Consider the following 16,890-nt stretch of genomic DNA (forward strand, 5'->3'; position numbering starts at 1 on the left):
ACCAAGGCATCCCTTAGGGACCCTTGCAGGGCCCAGAAACTAATCTGTCCATCTACCCGTGCAGGGCAGGGCAAAAGATCGCGAGCTTTGCATTCAGCATGCAACCCGGTCTGTCTTGCAGAAATCCACAAAGGAGCAGTAGACCCTCTGCTTCCGTGCCCTAGTGTCCTCAACGATACACACTTAAGTGTGAGTATGTGCACCATGGTCCAATGATCATGCCGAAATCTAGCCTGTCCCTTTGCTGTGAGTCGCTCAGAGGTGAGGCCAAAAAAAAAAGACCACGTGTAAAGACACACGTGGCGGCGCCAGGCCAAGAAATGCACAATCCAATATGCTGCCAAGTCATCATCTTCATAACATCATCTTCATCTTCACCATCTTTATTTTCATCATCTTCAGCTTCACCTTCGTTTTGAGCCAAGCATTCAGGACCTCCAAGCGAAGCAGCCATGGTGGCGACCTGCTCCTGCAGCACCAGCACCAGCACCAGCAGCGCCAGCCGCTCCTTCTCCTCCGCCTTCTTCTCCCCTTCCCCCTCCTCCTTCTCATCAGGTTCCTTCTCCTTTTTCCTTTCATCCGCATTTGCCTTGCTTCCTTGCAAACAATTCTGATTGCCATCATTTTGTGATTGTACAATGGAGCATATCATAGAGAGAAAGTAGATCGATTGCACGATTTTCATCTTCGGAGCATCTGGCCGAACGGGCCTCCTTTGGCCTTTTCAAAGCTTCGTATGTTTTTTGCCTAGAGACAGCAGATTCGGTTCTCAAATCTTTAGCTTGCTCTGCTCTCATGAACCCCAGACGGGTGCATTGCAGAATTAGATAAGCCTGTTTGAATTTACCGTGGAGCCTTTATTCCCAAATTGCAGTTCGGCTTCAACGACCCTGGGGCTGTAGAAACTTCCCTTCCAAGCAGCGGCTTGTGGTCGCTACTCAGTTGTCATTTTCGTCCAACCTTGACACTGACCTCCCGCTACGTGAAATTTCCCAGGTAACTGTTGACTGTATTCGATTTCACGTTAGCAGAGTTTCGGTTATTATAATCCATCCTCTTTCAAATTCTTTGCAGGTTCCCTTTCCAACTTATATGCAAGATCGGCAAAGAATATTTGAAGCCCTTTTTCCTGACAAACGACGTTCTGAGAAGCTGAATGATGTAACCTTTTAGTCCACTACAGCAGGCTCGCAGTTTCCACCTTTCTTCAGCGATTACCCTGATCATTGCTCTTTTTCTGGCAATTAATTTCCGAAGAATTTTCCTTGGCTTGCAGGAGGAATGGCGTATTTATATGCTTCCTCTCGAGTTTTTGTTTTTTTCTGTGAGTCCTGTGGTGGACATGCGAATAGTTGTCCGACCGCCAGGAAGCGGACTTCCCACTGTAGTCTCGAAAGGCGTTGAAAGGGTGCTGACTTTGGAAGCAGTAAGTGAAAATTGAATGAACGACAGTTCCCTTATGGATCGATGTTCGAAGTCTTTGAGTTTACACGATTTTGCAGACGAAATGGGAGTTGCGTGGCTTGGATTACGTTTTGAAGCCTTCAGATTTTGTCTTGAGTATTAATGGCGTCTTGTTCTCGGAAAAAAGAGGCGTCTCCTCACGTCTTAAGGGGTATGTAGAAATGGGCGTTAAGTTTGCTGTCCCTCCCTCCCTGGCGATGATACCACAAGAAGTCTGCAAGAGCGTCGGGGAAACGGTCAGTACATATTCTCAAGCTCTGCATAGATGTTGTTTTCAAACCATCGATTAGCCTGTCAACGTGAACAATTTCAAATGCAGGTCCTTATGCGGTTGCTCGAGTCAATGAAAGACAGAGTCAACAGCAGGCTTCTTGATGATTACAGGGCTTATGCAAGAGAGTTGTCCAAAAAGACTGCCGAACGTACACGTATAGTTACTCCAGCAGCTTGAAATGGAACTTGTATCTAGATGTTTACCGAGTGATTGGAAACCTGCAGGCACTTCAGAAACATTACTGCTCTTGGCCAAGAGGTCTTCGGTGACCAAGGTATATTCGGTGCCTCCTCTGAATCTGTTACTTGATGTATATAACCTGCACATTGTTTTGCTTTGGATCTTGTACAGTGTAAGGTACCTGACTCTTTGATGTGCCTGAAGTTTTGCTATTGAGCAGTAGAAGTCGAGATACCAGGTCTGTTGAGATGGCCTCATTCAACTAGTACTCACTTCTTGTAGTTTGATAGGAAATGCGAGTAAATTTCTTTCGTTCACAACACTGTGCATTGACTCTCGGGACTGGCATCTATAGCAATAAGAGACTATTGACTCTAGCCAGAGTATATTTCTCTGCAGGAAATTTGCAAAAATGATACAATTGGCCATTTTTTGCATTCGATATGCTAACCTTCTTATTGAATTCTATACGGTTAGCATATAATCAATTGTACATTGGACCGAAAATGGCAGTTTATTGAGTATGCTAGGAATTCTTTATGTTGGATAGAATGGCTGTGATTTTTGGTCGGCTCACATGAAATATGGATGACGTGATGTGTCTCTATAACTTTTGTGGTGTTATGTATAAAAAAAGTCTCCATAACACATTCATGCAATGCATACACATATATATAAATACCAATAAACGAAACTACACATCACACATACATGTGTTTGTACGTATCTATGTACCCACACATGCATGTGCATGCTCACACACACGGATACATGTACATACATGTTCAGTGCTCCTTCCCCTTGGATGTTCACCTAGATCTAGATGCTCAGCATGTATGATGAGAATTGAATGAGCAGTAGGTAGGTGATTAATTCAGCCATCCATGACTGAGGCACATGGCACATGGCACATTAAGGCCACACAGTGCATGAATTTGTGAGGCATTGGAGGTTTCATCAGTGATCCTGAATATGCATCATCAAATGATACTTATTTGGCCGCCGTCTATCGGCTGATGACCTGGCAGACACAGCACACTTGGCTACCACCTGGCAGTAATGTGGGAGGTCAGCTGACCCAAAAAAAACGTGGGGTGGAGGGAACCTACCCGAAAGAGAAATATATTTTCTAAATACTATTTTTAAATGTTAAATTGATTTTTCTTTTTCATGGGTAGGGAGGTGCTTGAGGTTTACATTCAAGGACTCCATACTGAAGTTTGTAATTAAAGTTCCAATTTGTTTTGATATTAGGGCTCTTATATTTTAATTTGAACAATTTCTGGTAAACCTTAAGTTTCTCATTCAAATTTGATACATCCCTCATCTTGCTGCTTCAAATGTATTGTGTGTTATAGGTTGTGATGCACAAACAGTTTATATTGTTTATGACAATATAGTTTTATAAATTGTATACATATTGCAAGTTTTGCTTCAGAAGTTCCAAAAACTTTCCCGACATTCTCTGAAATTTTGAAATTTGTTTCTGAAATGTGTTTTACAATACACGCTTCAAAGTTTTTGGTAACACTGATCCTGTAGGAGAGTTGGGGAAGGGGAGGGTAGGAGGAAGGGTAGGGAAGGGAAGGGGAAAAGAAGGAAAGGGGAAGGGAAGGGAAGGGGAGGGTGAGGAAGGGGGAAGGGGAGGGGAAGGGGAGGAAGGGGGAAGGGGGGGGGGAGGGGATGGGTGAGGAAAGTAGGGGAGGGTGAGGAAGGAGGAAGGGAGAGGAAGCCTAGGGAGGAAGGGCAAAGGAGGGGCGGGGGGTGTAGACTACCCCTCTTCCCTTCCCTCCCCCTCCCCTCCCCCTCGTGAGGCCGTAGCTAAGGGAAGGAGAAGAACAAGGAGAGGGGAGGAAGAAGAGAGAGGGAGACGAGAGGGAAAGGGAAGAGAAAGGGAAGAGAAAGAGAAGAGAGAGTGAGAGGGGAGGGGAGGATGGAGAGAAAGGGGAAATGAAGGGAGGGATATGGGAGGAGAGAGACTCCTTTGGGTTATACTCCTATGTCCTTCAGTATTCATCTGAGCCATATACACTTGCATCCTGTCAAGCAAGCTGCCCTGTATTCTACCTTTGTAGAAGATAGCGCAATTGTAGGTTGCTTCTTGTGTTGCCATGCCTCCGCAAGCATGAAGCAGCAACCTGAAGTTGAGCGCGGTGTATCCCAATCTTCAGCCCAATCCAGATCATAGAATCCTCCAAGCTCACTACCGAAGCGGTACGTGATCCCATAGCTAGATATGCTCTTGAGGTACCTTAAAACCCTGAAACCTTGACAGAGTACTCTAACTGCTAAAGCTATGTCAGGCCTGGTATTAGTTAAGTACAACAAACTACCGACCCTCCTCCAGTAGACGGCTGCATCAATGAGCTAAGATGTGTGCTCATTGCTTCGCTTCAGCCTGACCTCCATTGGAGTTGGTGCTGCTTTGCAATTTTGCATTTGAAACCTTTTCAACACCTCCCTGCAGTACCTTTCTTGACAAATAAAATGCTGTTATTTTTCTGCCAAATTTCAATCCCAAGGAAATAATGGAGCAGTCCCAAATCTATCATTTCAAATTTCTTCAAGAGTCCCTTGACTCCTGGATCTTGTTCCTCCTCCTGAGAAAATATAGAGGCTAGGATCCAATTGACTACGAGACAAACAAATCTTATGGAAGTAGTCATAAATTCTTTGGTACCATGCCCTCAGGGCCTATTTCAGCGCATACAATGCCTTGCGAAGTCTGCATACTTTCTTCTCATTTCCTGGATGTCGAAAGTCTTGTGGCGGCTCAACATATACGTCTTCTTGAAGTTCTCAATTTAGGAAGGCTGACTGAACGTCCATCTAATATATGGGGGACAGATGGTGGGCTGCCATAGCTGTCACTGTGCCGATAGAAGTCATCTTGGCTGTAGGAGCAATGTCTCTCCATAGTCCACTCCTTCCGCCTGTGCATAGCCTTTAACCACTATCTTGCCTTGTATTTGTGCAAAATGCCATCAGACTTGTACTGGTGTACTGGTGCTATACATGCATTTAGTTCCGATCTCTTCCTCTTCATAGGTCTCTCAACAAGGTCCCAAGTATGATTCTTCAAAATGGCATCCATTTGCTTGCACAACAGCCTGCCTCTCTGGGACTCTGAAACCTAAACTAGACTTCAAACCCATCGTTTACATACAAATCCCAGCCTTCTGATCAATTCGCACTTTGGAAAATGCACCCACAAGCAGCTGGAAATCAATTCACAGCAATAGGAATCAATTTGTAGCTTCCGGGAATGAACCACCCTTGCTGGAATACTTCGTCTGCAGGCTGGAAATCATGAATAGCAGAGAGAAGCTTAACGATTGGACTGGTATATCGTTCACTATAGAGGGAGGGAGAGAGGAAGAGAGAAAACACAGCACTTGGGACCTTAAATAAGGGCTGGAACCCTCCCACCCTTGGAAGGATTTAATTGCAATACAATAACTTTGTACAATTGGCTCAATACAAACTGGGAGCCTAGACTAGGCCAGCCAGCTAGAAAGCATTTGTTTCTAAAAGCATTTATGGTCCATATCCCATCATTCCCGTTCTTTGATCGTGGGAGATCAAAGATAAAATCCATAGCACTACTTTCCCATGGCCCTTGTGGTATCAGAAGCGGCATCAAGAGTCCTACAGTTTTTTGTTTGTTGAACTTATATTTTTGGCATGTGAGACATTTGGTCACAAATTTGTGGATATCTTTCCGCATTCTTGGGCAAAAGAAGTATCTCTTAATAGCTTGGGTAATAGAAGAAGTACCCCGATGACCTGCATGTGGAAGGGCATGACATTCTTTCAAAACTTTTGTTCGCATGTTCTAGGTCACACAAAGGTGATCATCTTTCATGAGGTACCCTGCCCTAAGTGAATACTGGCTCAATGATTGTCCTTGCTGAATGTTCCTCACGATCTCTCCAAGGTAAAAATCCTACAAATAAAGATCATTCATTTTCTCAAGGTCCCTGTGATAGGCTATAGTTAACTTGTTCACATAGGGCCTTCTAGATAAAGCATCCGCTACTGTGTTTCAGGCTCCTGGAGTGTGGACTATATGAAAATGAAGCATGGACAAGAAGTTTGCACTGAGGTGCCTCAGATAGATCTATGTAGGCACAAAACTTTTTGTTGCCAAGGAAGTTTCTAGATTGTTGGTGGGTGCAAGTGACTCGAGCAGCGAGCTAACTGGTAAAACTCAATCTGATGTTTTGTATGTGTTGCAATTCGCTTTTAGGTTCTACCATGACCAGGAACAACGTGGAGGTGGAGTTTGATGACAAGCAGGACTTAGTGAAATCGCCAAAGCAAATGATATAGTAGCTCGAGAGATTGAGGATAGTGCTCAAAGAAATGCGTTTTTTGCCCATTATTAGGACTGACAAAGCACATTGTGGCATACGTGCTTTGGGCATGTATCCCTCACCACATTCACGGAGATGCATAAGAACACAAGCTTCATCCACATTCTCCTATTTGGAAGCTTGTAGATATTTTTTGCTACTGTATAAAGATTAATAATGATATTTTTTATAGGCAGATGTATATATATTGTATCGCTTCACGTAAAGGAGTCTTATCATGGAGAAGGCGACTATGGTGAGGCTAGGAAGCGGGAGTGAGGCAACTGGTAAATTCCAAACATGGTCAGTGTACTAGAGAACATTGCGCTCGTATCATTGTATCTTGTGGAGCCCCAGCTTAACGGCTCAAAGGTTAGAGCAGTTATGTGGTGCCTTTCGAAGTAAACAGGTGAGATGGTGGGAGCCAGATGCGATTTGAAATATCCAAGCTTTTAAGGCACCGCCAAAATTGTATGGGATCCATTTCCTAATTGAGGTATATTCTAGATAAGCTGAGTTCAATCCTCATAATCTTAGGAGAATTAATTTGTGGTTCATGACTTTACCGTCCATGAGGATGGATGACCACTAGTTCTCTAGAACTCGTGCAACTTCTGATTGGGTGTCACATGGACAAAGACAAATGAGATTGAGACATGTTATGTCTTAGGCATCCCTTTGTAGAAATCATCACATCACTCTGTGACAACAGCTTTAGCATTAGTATCATTATTGTTAAATTGATAAGTGTTCTTGGAAAGCCACCTGAACCATAAAGCATGAGGTCTAAGCTTGATTTTTGTCCTAACAATTAGGTTTCCAACTAATAGGTTCACCTAGCTGCGTTTGGGTCATCTTCCAAACTCTACTAGCATTAGCATTAGGGCATGCAAGAAAGAGGTGAAATATATCATCTTTGGACCAGGGCATGTTCTACATTGACCATCTCCCTTTCCAATCCCAAGTCCTTTGTCATTTGTGCACACTACTTTGTGTAAGATGAGCCACATCAGTTTAGTCATTTTCTCAAGGACTTCCTTTAACCAAATTCTTTTGAGTCTGTTTTTCCAAGTTTTGTAAGTTGTCCCCTAGCTTCCACCTACCATTTAGAACGGTTCGAATGGCAGTTTGAACAATGCCATCAGCGTTGTCTAGGAGCTCAAATTGTGTTTGTAGAAAACTTTCAGGAGGAGTTGGTATGGGTAGCAAATAGGGGGATTCAACCCAATTGAATTCCTTATCATGATTTAAAACAATACCACCCTTCCACTACAAGTTGTTGTCCCAAAGAGCTAGTCTTCCTAAATTTATTAAATTCATTGCTTGATTTGATAGTCTGAACTGTCTTCTGATCTCAAGCCACTTTATCCATCTAAATTGATCCTTTAACTGTAACCCCTTTTTGAACAAGAGACTAGCAGTTGGTGAAGTCATCATAAGACAGAGGGGAGTTCCTATGCATTATAGAAAAACAAATGGAGTTAAGGCTCATAAAATCTCCCTCACCAAGAAAAACTAGATAACATTTAATATTCTCAAAGGTATTCCACAATGATTTCCACAACTAGCTACCCTTAGTTGAGAAGGGTGCAGAGAAGCAAACTAAAACAAGTGTTAAATAATTATTCCACTTCAGGGCTCTGATAGGTCTAACAAATTGAAGATTCTTGGCTAATAGTTGAGCCCAATCCAAATTAGGGCATAAAAGCATTTTGAAAATCCAAGTAGTAGCTATTTTTGTATCATCTTACTTAATATCAAACAATGACCCCTAAACCTCCCTCTTGTTTGGGTCTAATGTAAAACTCCCATCTTACTTTAAATATTCTTTTGTTGCCACCCTAGAGAAAGGATTTATGCTTACTAGATAAATTTATCCAAACCACTCTTAGAAGCGTGCCATGAAGATAAGTAGAATATAACAATGGGGTAAATACAATGGTTGAAGACCACTTTCCTCCTAGCAAGATTGGCTTGAAAACCTCTCTAGTTATCAAGTTTCTTATTAGAACTCTCCATAACTCACTCCCATCTATCTTTCAAAGAAATGTCAAAACCCATTGGAATGCCAAGGAGTCTGCAAATAGTCCCACTAGGGATTCTTTGACATGCTAACTAGTCAAGTGATTTACTAGACAAAGTGGCATAATCTGTATTCAGATGATTTATTTGAGACCATGAGCCTTTACAGAAAATGTCAAGAAAATCAAGCACTTAACATCTGGAGAAGTATTCTTTGGAATCGTGAACAAATTGTTGATTAACTAGATGCTTACCTAAAGGGAGCTCAATACCATGTAGGGCCCCCTTATATACCTTATCTAGTAAAAGCCACCCTAGAGAGTCTGCTACAATCGTAAATAGAAGAGGTATAATTGGGCATCCCTGTCTACTTGATCTCCTTAAGAGAAAAGGTTTTTTCATAATCCCATTCACACCCACTTTATCTGAAGCATTAGCTAAGAGAACCTAAATTTATGAGATAAAGGTGGCTCCTAATCCCATGTCTTGCAGTGACCAGTCTAAAAATCCGAATCAAGCCTATCATAGGCCTTGTAAAGATCAACATTTAAAAGCATATTTCTTGCTTTCTTTCTTTGGCATATTCACTCCCTTCCCACAAATTGACAATGGCTTCCACAGGTGTCTACACTTAATGAATCCCTTTCGCTCTTGTAATATCCAAGTGTCCATATACTTCTTTGAATCCTTAAAGAAAGTGATTTAGCAAAGATTTTGTTGCTGTAGTTTAGCCTAGTGAGAGGTATCAAGTCTTAAAAATATCCTTTCTGCCCTCTTTAGGAATAAGCTTGATTAATCCCTCCATTAATTTGAGAGGCAAGGGAAAAGATGATAAAGGTTGACATCAAGGATGACCCAAGATTGGATGCTTTTTCTATGAGGAAGATGGGCATACCAAGGTCAAATGTAAGCTATAGCTAGAGTACATCAAGCTACTCAAGAGTAATGTTGAACCATGAGAGATTGATCTAGATTGTTAAGCAATCAATGTAGAGGCAATGGAGATAAGTTATAGCAATACAATCACTAGTTCTCAAGGGATAATCCCTTTCATCAAGAATGGACCACCTCCAATCAAGTATGTCAATGAAAATACTAGAAACAAGTGGCCTCCAATTGGAAAAGGAATTGAAGGGAAAGGCCCCGAGCAGAACCTGATTGGTTCCATAAGTGACTAAGCTAGTCGAAGCCTCAATGAGCAAGCCCCAATTTGAGAAAAGCCAACTAGATGGAACGAGGTATGTCAATGAAAATACTAGAAACAAGTGGCCTCCAATTGGAAAAGGAATTGAAGGGAAAGGCCCCGAGCAGGACCTGATTGGTTCCATAAGTGACTAAGCTAGTCGAAGCCTCAATGAGCAAGCCCCAATTTGAGAAAAGCCAACTAGATGGAACGAGGTATGGAATGACATAAGCATCGAAATCATTCTAAAATATGAAGGTGGGACTATCAATGAATTATTTTTCTCTTCTCTCCATACTTCCATTATTTCCTCCTTGAGAAGATTAAACGTGAGTAGAATGCACCACGGGTGGATTCCTTGGTCACCATCCCCCGTGATTGATACCCTTGCGTTCGACAAAGTAGTCCCAAACATCCACACCAAGATTAAAAAGCAAAAAGTTCCTAGGTGTCAATTATGGATAATGGTTCAGGAGTGAAAATCATCTCACAATGATTGTACAATGATTAAAGTTCAATAACTATATGTCTTCTCTATTCTTACTTGTTCTAAATAATTTCTTGCGAAATTTCCAATAGCTTTGGACAAATAGCCTCATAGAATACCTTATAAAATTCAATAGGCAAGCTGTCCTCACCTAGAGCTTTACCATCTTTAATTATAAAAATAGCCTCTTTGAGTTCTTAAATATTCATAGGGGATTCAAGAAAAAAAAGCCTCTTTTGAGTTCTTTAATATTCATAGGGGATTCAAAGAAAAATTTGTCAAAAGTTTGTATTGATTTTTTCCTGACCTCTTAACAAGTCCCAGTAAGCTCTCCATCTCATGCATTTGTTTAATTTTTTTTGGATTGAAGGGAGCCTCACCATCTTCTTCTTCCCCGCTGATTCACCTCGCCGTCCCTCTCACATGCTACCCAATCAACATGCAAGCAGCTCGATCAATCATATCATCGACTAGGCGCTTTCCTAGTCGATGATATCATCGATGGGCTTCTAGCCTGGTGATGATATCATCAACCGGGTGCTTGCCCAGTCGATGATATCATTGATGAGCTTTAGCAAGGCTTTAGCCAAGGGAGAGGAGAGAGAATTAGCAAGAGGAGAGGGAGAGATAGGGAGAGGGAGAGAAGGATAGAAAAAGAGAGAGAGTTAGGGAGATGGAGAGTGAGTAACAGGGAGAGAGGGAGAGGAGAGAGAGAGTTAGGGAGAGAGGGAGAGGAGAGAGAGAGTTAGGGAGAGAGGGAGAGAAACAGAGAGAGAGTTAGGGAGAGAGGGAGAGAAGGAGAGAGAGAGAGTTAGGGAGAGAGGGAGAGGGGAGAGAGAAAGATAGAGAGAAATAGGCAGAAAGAGAAAGAGAGGGAGAGACAGAGAGAGAGATATATAGTGAGAGGGGAGAGAGAGAGATAGGGAGAAATAAGGAGAAAGAGAGAGAGAGAGAGAGAGAGAGAGAGAGAGAGAGAGAGAGAGAGAGAGAGAGAGCTGAAAGGGGTAGATGGTAGAGGGAGAGATGGAGAGGTTAGAGGATTAAACAAGAAGGGATTGAATGCTTAGAGGGTAGAATATAGAGTAATTTATTTTTAAAAATGTTTCTTGCTATTTTTACTAGATAGGATAGACTAGCAATCAAAGCAATGTGTTTTCAAAAAAGCAAACATAAAGTACTTTAAATCATATGCAAGCACACCACCCCCATTTTCAAAATACAATTAATTATATTGAAGCACGCCGTAAAATTTAATTTCATGACTGCATTAAAAATAAAAAACACTTAACCAGAAGAAAATTGCACATACCTGGTGATTTTTTTAACTCTTGGGCGTATTCTAGAAATAATGAGAAACAAATGTGGGAATCTCATGTTTATAGAGAAAATTTTCTATTTTTAGAAATATCTCTATGCTCAAAACCCTAAACCTAACCTTGAATTTTATGGTCAGGCATATAATTTCCACCTTTCATTGTTGCATGGCACTTTTCGGGCGTCCCCTTTGAAACTTGTCAAAGTTCTGCATGGGAGGTTCGTTCGACACTACGTTTATCTCAATTTCTTCTTCTCATAGTTCCAAGGGTGCTTCCTTTGCTACATTGGATGTATCTTGTACTATTGGTGGAGCCTCTTTTGCCACCTTGGATATGTCTCCTACTCCTTCACCTAAGCATGATGGTGGACATAGAAGTCTAGGTACTCAAATCCATGGACTTGATATTCCCATTGAAGAGAATGAAATAATAGATGTCACCATAAGCACGAGAGGTCAACAAGTGTTATCAGGTATGTGGTTCATGTCTATTTTGTTTTGTTTTTGAAGCTAGAAATTATTTCTTACAAGGGACATCTAATCCAGATGGATCTCAACGACTGTCTCGGCTATCACAAAAGGGGAAGCAGAATTCAATCTTGTCTATTGAGGAGAGACTAAAGCGAAGACCAATGAATGTGGACCTCAAAAAGTCTAGCTACACAAGAGAGAGAGCTATCATAATGCTAGACAGCGCACATGTGAAAGAGACATGCAATACTCTTTGTTGTAGCAGAATGTGCATGGCACTTTTGGGGTTGCAAAATTAAGGGTGTTACAACAAAATTATGTTGAAATGAATAAAGATGATCAAAAAATTTTATTTAGCATGGTCTGTAAGACCTAAGGAAAACAATATGAACAAAATTGTGTTTGAGTACTCATTGGGTTCAAGGATTGTTTGTCGCAAAGCATATAGACTTACACATTGTCTTAGCAATGAAAGGCTAAAAACATTACATGCCCGCCTTTATAAAGACCCCCGCATTTGTATAACAGGTGCAAAAACATGCATGGTGAGAGTGCTCACAATGGAAGTAAGAAAGGAAGAAGGAGAGAGAGAGATAGAGAGCCACTCAAGTTTTGGTGGGTGCAGAACCACCCTAATCTTCTTTTTCATTCATTTATATATGTGTTTGAGTATTGTACATAACCGGGGTAAAGGCACAGTGACCTTTAACCCCCACAACCTCCCACTTAAAGGACAATGTGCCTTTAAGGGAGAACAACCAGTGAGCATACTATCCAATGCCCATCAATACACGACAATACTCAAACTGATGACTAGGTAGACTCTTCGTTAGCATATCTGCAGGGTTATCATCTGTATGAACCTTGACAAGCTCTATGTGCTTGTCCTCAAGTACCTCCCTGATAAAATGGTACCTGACCTCAATGTGTTTGGTCTTTGCATGAAAGACCGGATTCCGTGCTAGCTGAATAGCACTCATGGAATCACTATGCAATGTCGGTACACCTGAATGAATCCCCAAATCTCCCACTAGCCGATCAAGCCATATAGCCTCCTTGCAACCCTCTGTGGCTGTAACATACTCAGCCTCTGTGGTAGACAAAGCAACGCATTCTGTGCACGAGACATCCACGACACTGCACCACCTACAAAGGTGAACACATAACTAGAAGTGGATCTCCTACTATCCACATGCCCTGCATAGTCTGAATCTGTGTACCCAAATACACGCATGCCTCCTTTACCAAAGCAAATGCACATCTCCTTGGTACCCTTCATGTACCTCATGATGCACTTAACTACCTCCCAATGCCTTTTTCCTGGATTAGCCATATACCGGCTAACAACTCCCACTGTAAATGCAATGTCTGGTCTAGTAGCTATCATAGCATACATAAGACTCCCAACTGCTGATGCATAAGGAACCTTGGCCATCATGGCCCTCTCCTCATCTGATTTGGGACTATCTGTATGACTCAGTTTCACATATGGAGGCACTGGAGTACTCACTGCCTTCCCCCCTCCATATTGAAACGCTGCAATACTTTTGTAACATACTCTTTTTGTGAAAGCCAAAGGAGTATCCTACTCCGATCACGCGTGATGGGCATACCAAGAATATGACGTGCAAATCCCAAATCCTTCATATCAAAGGCCTCATGCAACTTGGCCTTCAATGCATCTAGCTCATAAGTATTCTTGCTAGCCAATAGCATACCATCCACATATAGTGCCAGGATTATCAGGCTACTATCCTTAGCCCTTTTAGTGTAGAGGCAGTGATCAATTTCACTCCTTCTAAAACCCTGGGACCGAATGAAAGCATCAAACTTCTGATACCATTCTCTAGGCGCTTGCTTAAGACCATAGAGACTCTTCTTCAGCTTGCAAACTAAATGCTCTTTGCCCTTTTCTTCAAAGCCTTCTGGCTGCACCATGTAAATTTCCTCATGCAAATCCCCATGCAAGAAAGCTGTCTTGACATCCATCTGCATAAGCTCCATATCCTCTGCTGCCACTAGTCCAAGCATGCATCTAAGTGTGGTCATCTTCACAACTGGAGAGAATATCTCATCAAAGTGGACACCCTTCTCTTGCTTGAACCCTTTAGTAACGAAACGGGCCTTGTACCTAGGCACATCATCACCTGTGACCATTATTTTGTAGACCCATTTACATGGCAATGCTTTCTTTCCATGTGGCAAAGAAACCAAGTCCCAAGTCTTATTCTTCATAAGTGAACTCATCTCTGATTGCATAGCATACTCCCACTTGCATTGATCCTCGCGCATCATAGCCTCTTTGTAGCAAGAAGGCTCCCCGCAATCAGTAAGCATCACATAGTCTACCCCTAGAATAAACTTATCAGGTGGTCTAGACACTCTAGAAGATCTTCTCAAGGGCATTTCAGCTTGCTGTCCCACTTGCATATCAGCCACATTTGGCTCATCGTTTCCACCAATAGATGATCCATCATCTACCCTTGATTGTATACCTGTGGGAGTACTTGGTGGTACCATTTCTTGCACATTTGGTGCATGGACAGCTTGCTGTCTATCAACATATGCAGGTGGATTCACATCCTGGAAAGTGATTCTCCTCATTTCCACATCCCTCATGGGTGCCTTATGCATCTTCTTCTCATTGAAGACTACATCATGGTTGCGTATGATCTTCTTTGCTTGATCTTCTTTGCTTCTGGATCCCAGAGACGATAGCCCATCTCTCCACTTTCACCATAACCCAGAAAGATGCATTTCCTAGACTTAGGATCTAGCTTCTTTCGAAGCTCTTTTGGCACATGTGCATATGCCTCACACCCAAATATACGCAAATGAGAGTAAGAGGGCTTCTTGCCACTCCATGCCTCTTCAACAATACCACCATCCAAACTCTTACTAGGTGATCTATTGATCACATGCACTGAGTCTTCATTGCCTCAGCCCAAAAACCACCAGAAAGACTTGCATTGGAAAGAATGCATTGCAACCTTTCTTGAATGGTACGGTTCATCTTTTCTGCAACTGGATTTTGCTCTGGAGTACGAGGGGATGTGAGCTCCCTCTTAATCCCATGTGTATCACAGAAATGCTGAAAGTCATGAGAGAGATACTCTCCACCATTGTCAGTCCATAGGCATTTAAGCGTTCTACCTGACTAATTCTCAACCAAGGCCAGCCATTTCTGAAATACCTGGAACACATCACTCTTTTTAGCTATAGCATAAGCCCACACTTTCCTAGTTGCATCATCAATGAATGTCACATAGTATTCAGCCCCACCTAATGACCGTGTAGGCATGGGACCATGTTAAAACCTTCTTGTTAACTATTCCTTTCCTAGCGCAATCACGGGCGATGGCAAGTTATTAGTCCACCCAGCCAAACTCTCAAGGAAGGATTCGACTCATTTCGTAATTCATCTTGATTATCCCTCATCCTTATCCTTGAGACCCCAATCTCCCTAGATAGTTCTTAGCTACATGTCACATTTTAGGCCCTTACTTAGATGCATCCTTTTTTCACCCCTCTCTTGGAGTTCCCTTTTAAAACAATTGCCCCTTGGCAATTTACACATTAGATGCACCTAGGCCCTAGCCCTATTAGAACTATCTAGTCAATGCCATTACGCCCTCACCTAGGACCTTGGCAGTTACTTCTCTTGACCATTTAATTACGCACATTAATTATTACAAAAGTTGGTCATCTAAGAGAAAATGCCCACCGATCTATCCGAGGTCATGCTATCTCGACTAGAGCATAACATTCCTTCCCTCTTCAAGCATCAGCGTCCTCGATGATGAAATCTGGGAATGCTCTCCGCAACTGGTACACGGATTCCCAGGTAGCTTCCGATAGAGGCTGACCATGCCATGCAACCAACACCGTGGGTATCTTCCGATTTCGTATTTGCATTGTTCCTCGATCCAGGATTCTTGTTGGTTTGCGCCTTGCAATATCCTCTATCTCCTGAAACAAAACCACACCTTCGATTAGTGAGTCACCTGTATGCAAAAATTTCTTTAAACGCGCAACATGAAAAACCGAGTGCACCTTACACCCCTGTGGCAATTCTAATTTATAGGCTACACTGCCTATTCTCTTTAGAATTAACCACGGCCCACAGTATCGAGGTGATAACTTAGCACACTCTCCTGAAGTCAACGACTTCGAGTGCGAAGGAATTCTGAGAAAAACTTTTTCTCCTTCTTCAAAACATAAAGCACATCATTCATCTTGAATTGATATACGTGCTTTTTCCAATCAATGGCTGGATTCTTCCTAGAATGCCACGCCATTCCCAGGGCTATATCTGCATGAGCAAGCTTGGTCATTTCAAAATCAAGCTTCTCAGCATAGTCCTGAATTCGAAGCTCCAACTGGGTAACCCTTTGGTCCCATACTTCAGTTGAACTTCCATCTGCCATCCTGACTGTATACGCATAGTCAGATGGACTTGTCCTTAGTTTCAGCCTCTTCACGAGCTTGGAGTTAATCACATTGTGAGTTGACGCTGAGTCAAACAACACAATGACATCATGACTGGCCACTTGCCCTTTCATCTTGATTAACTCCGTATCATTGAAGGCTGTATACCCCGTTGCTGCGGGCTTAGATAGGATGTTATCAGGTGCACTCGTCACTAACTTAGCAACAGATACACATAACAAACAAGGTACTAACCTCTGAGAAGGTCCCGCCAGCTGCATCTGCATATGTTCCGCACTGGGACTCTCCTGCATTTCTACGTCGCATTCAGATATTATCATATTAGCCGTGCGACGATCTTTGTTCAGTGGACAATCCTTCCACTGATGTCGTTGAAGGCAGCCGAAGCACAATCCTTCTTTCCTAGCTTTCTCTTTTTGTTCAGGGGTCAATGAGGACTTTGACCAAGCCCGGGCTGCCATTGGAGTTATTTTCCTTTTCACCCCAACAGTGGTACTTGTTTTCGTTGGTCCCTCAACCGGCTTCACCTGCTTGGTTTGGCCACTTGGCTGCGAGACACTTGTCTTTGAAACCCATTTCCTCTGAAATCCCCCTTTCCTCGGGTGCTCATACTGAGTCCCTGCCTGCACAAATCCACCAGATCTGCCTCTGGCATCCTCATAGTTCAGGGCTACTGCTATAGATTCATCT

At 42.5% G+C, this 16,890-nt stretch overlaps 1 protein-coding gene across 1 annotated transcript; it reads left to right on the forward strand.

Moving 5' to 3' along the window:
• The first annotated feature begins 389 nt into the window (after positions 1-389).
• On the forward strand, positions 390-2,413 carry LOC147884203 (uncharacterized). Its single transcript, XM_087398599.1, has 6 exons — positions 390-555; positions 875-996; positions 1,075-1,161; positions 1,277-1,426; positions 1,503-1,700; positions 1,784-2,413. The coding sequence occupies exons 1-6, from the start codon at positions 453-455 to the stop codon at positions 1,913-1,915; spliced, it is 792 nt and encodes a 263-aa protein (XP_087254725.1). The 5' UTR covers positions 390-452; the 3' UTR covers positions 1,916-2,413.
• The last annotated feature ends 14,477 nt before the right edge of the window (positions 2,414-16,890 follow it).

Source organism: Dipteris shenzhenensis, chromosome 27 (assembly GCF_047967505.1).
Source record: "Dipteris shenzhenensis isolate YYH24624 ecotype China chromosome 27, Dip_SZ_1.0, whole genome shotgun sequence".
Classification (NCBI taxonomy): domain Eukaryota; kingdom Viridiplantae; phylum Streptophyta; class Polypodiopsida; order Gleicheniales; family Dipteridaceae; genus Dipteris; species Dipteris shenzhenensis.

Coding starts and splice junctions, on each gene's coding strand:
- LOC147884203 (XM_087398599.1), top strand. CDS start 453: ATGGTGGCGACCTGCTCCTGCAGCACCAGCACCAGCACCAGCAGCGCC. Junction 556..874: donor CCCCTCCTCCTTCTCATCAG/GTTCCTTCTCCT, acceptor CCCAAATTGCAG/TTCGGCTTCAACGACCCTGG. Junction 1,427..1,502: donor GGGTGCTGACTTTGGAAGCA/GTAAGTGAAAAT, acceptor ACGATTTTGCAG/ACGAAATGGGAGTTGCGTGG.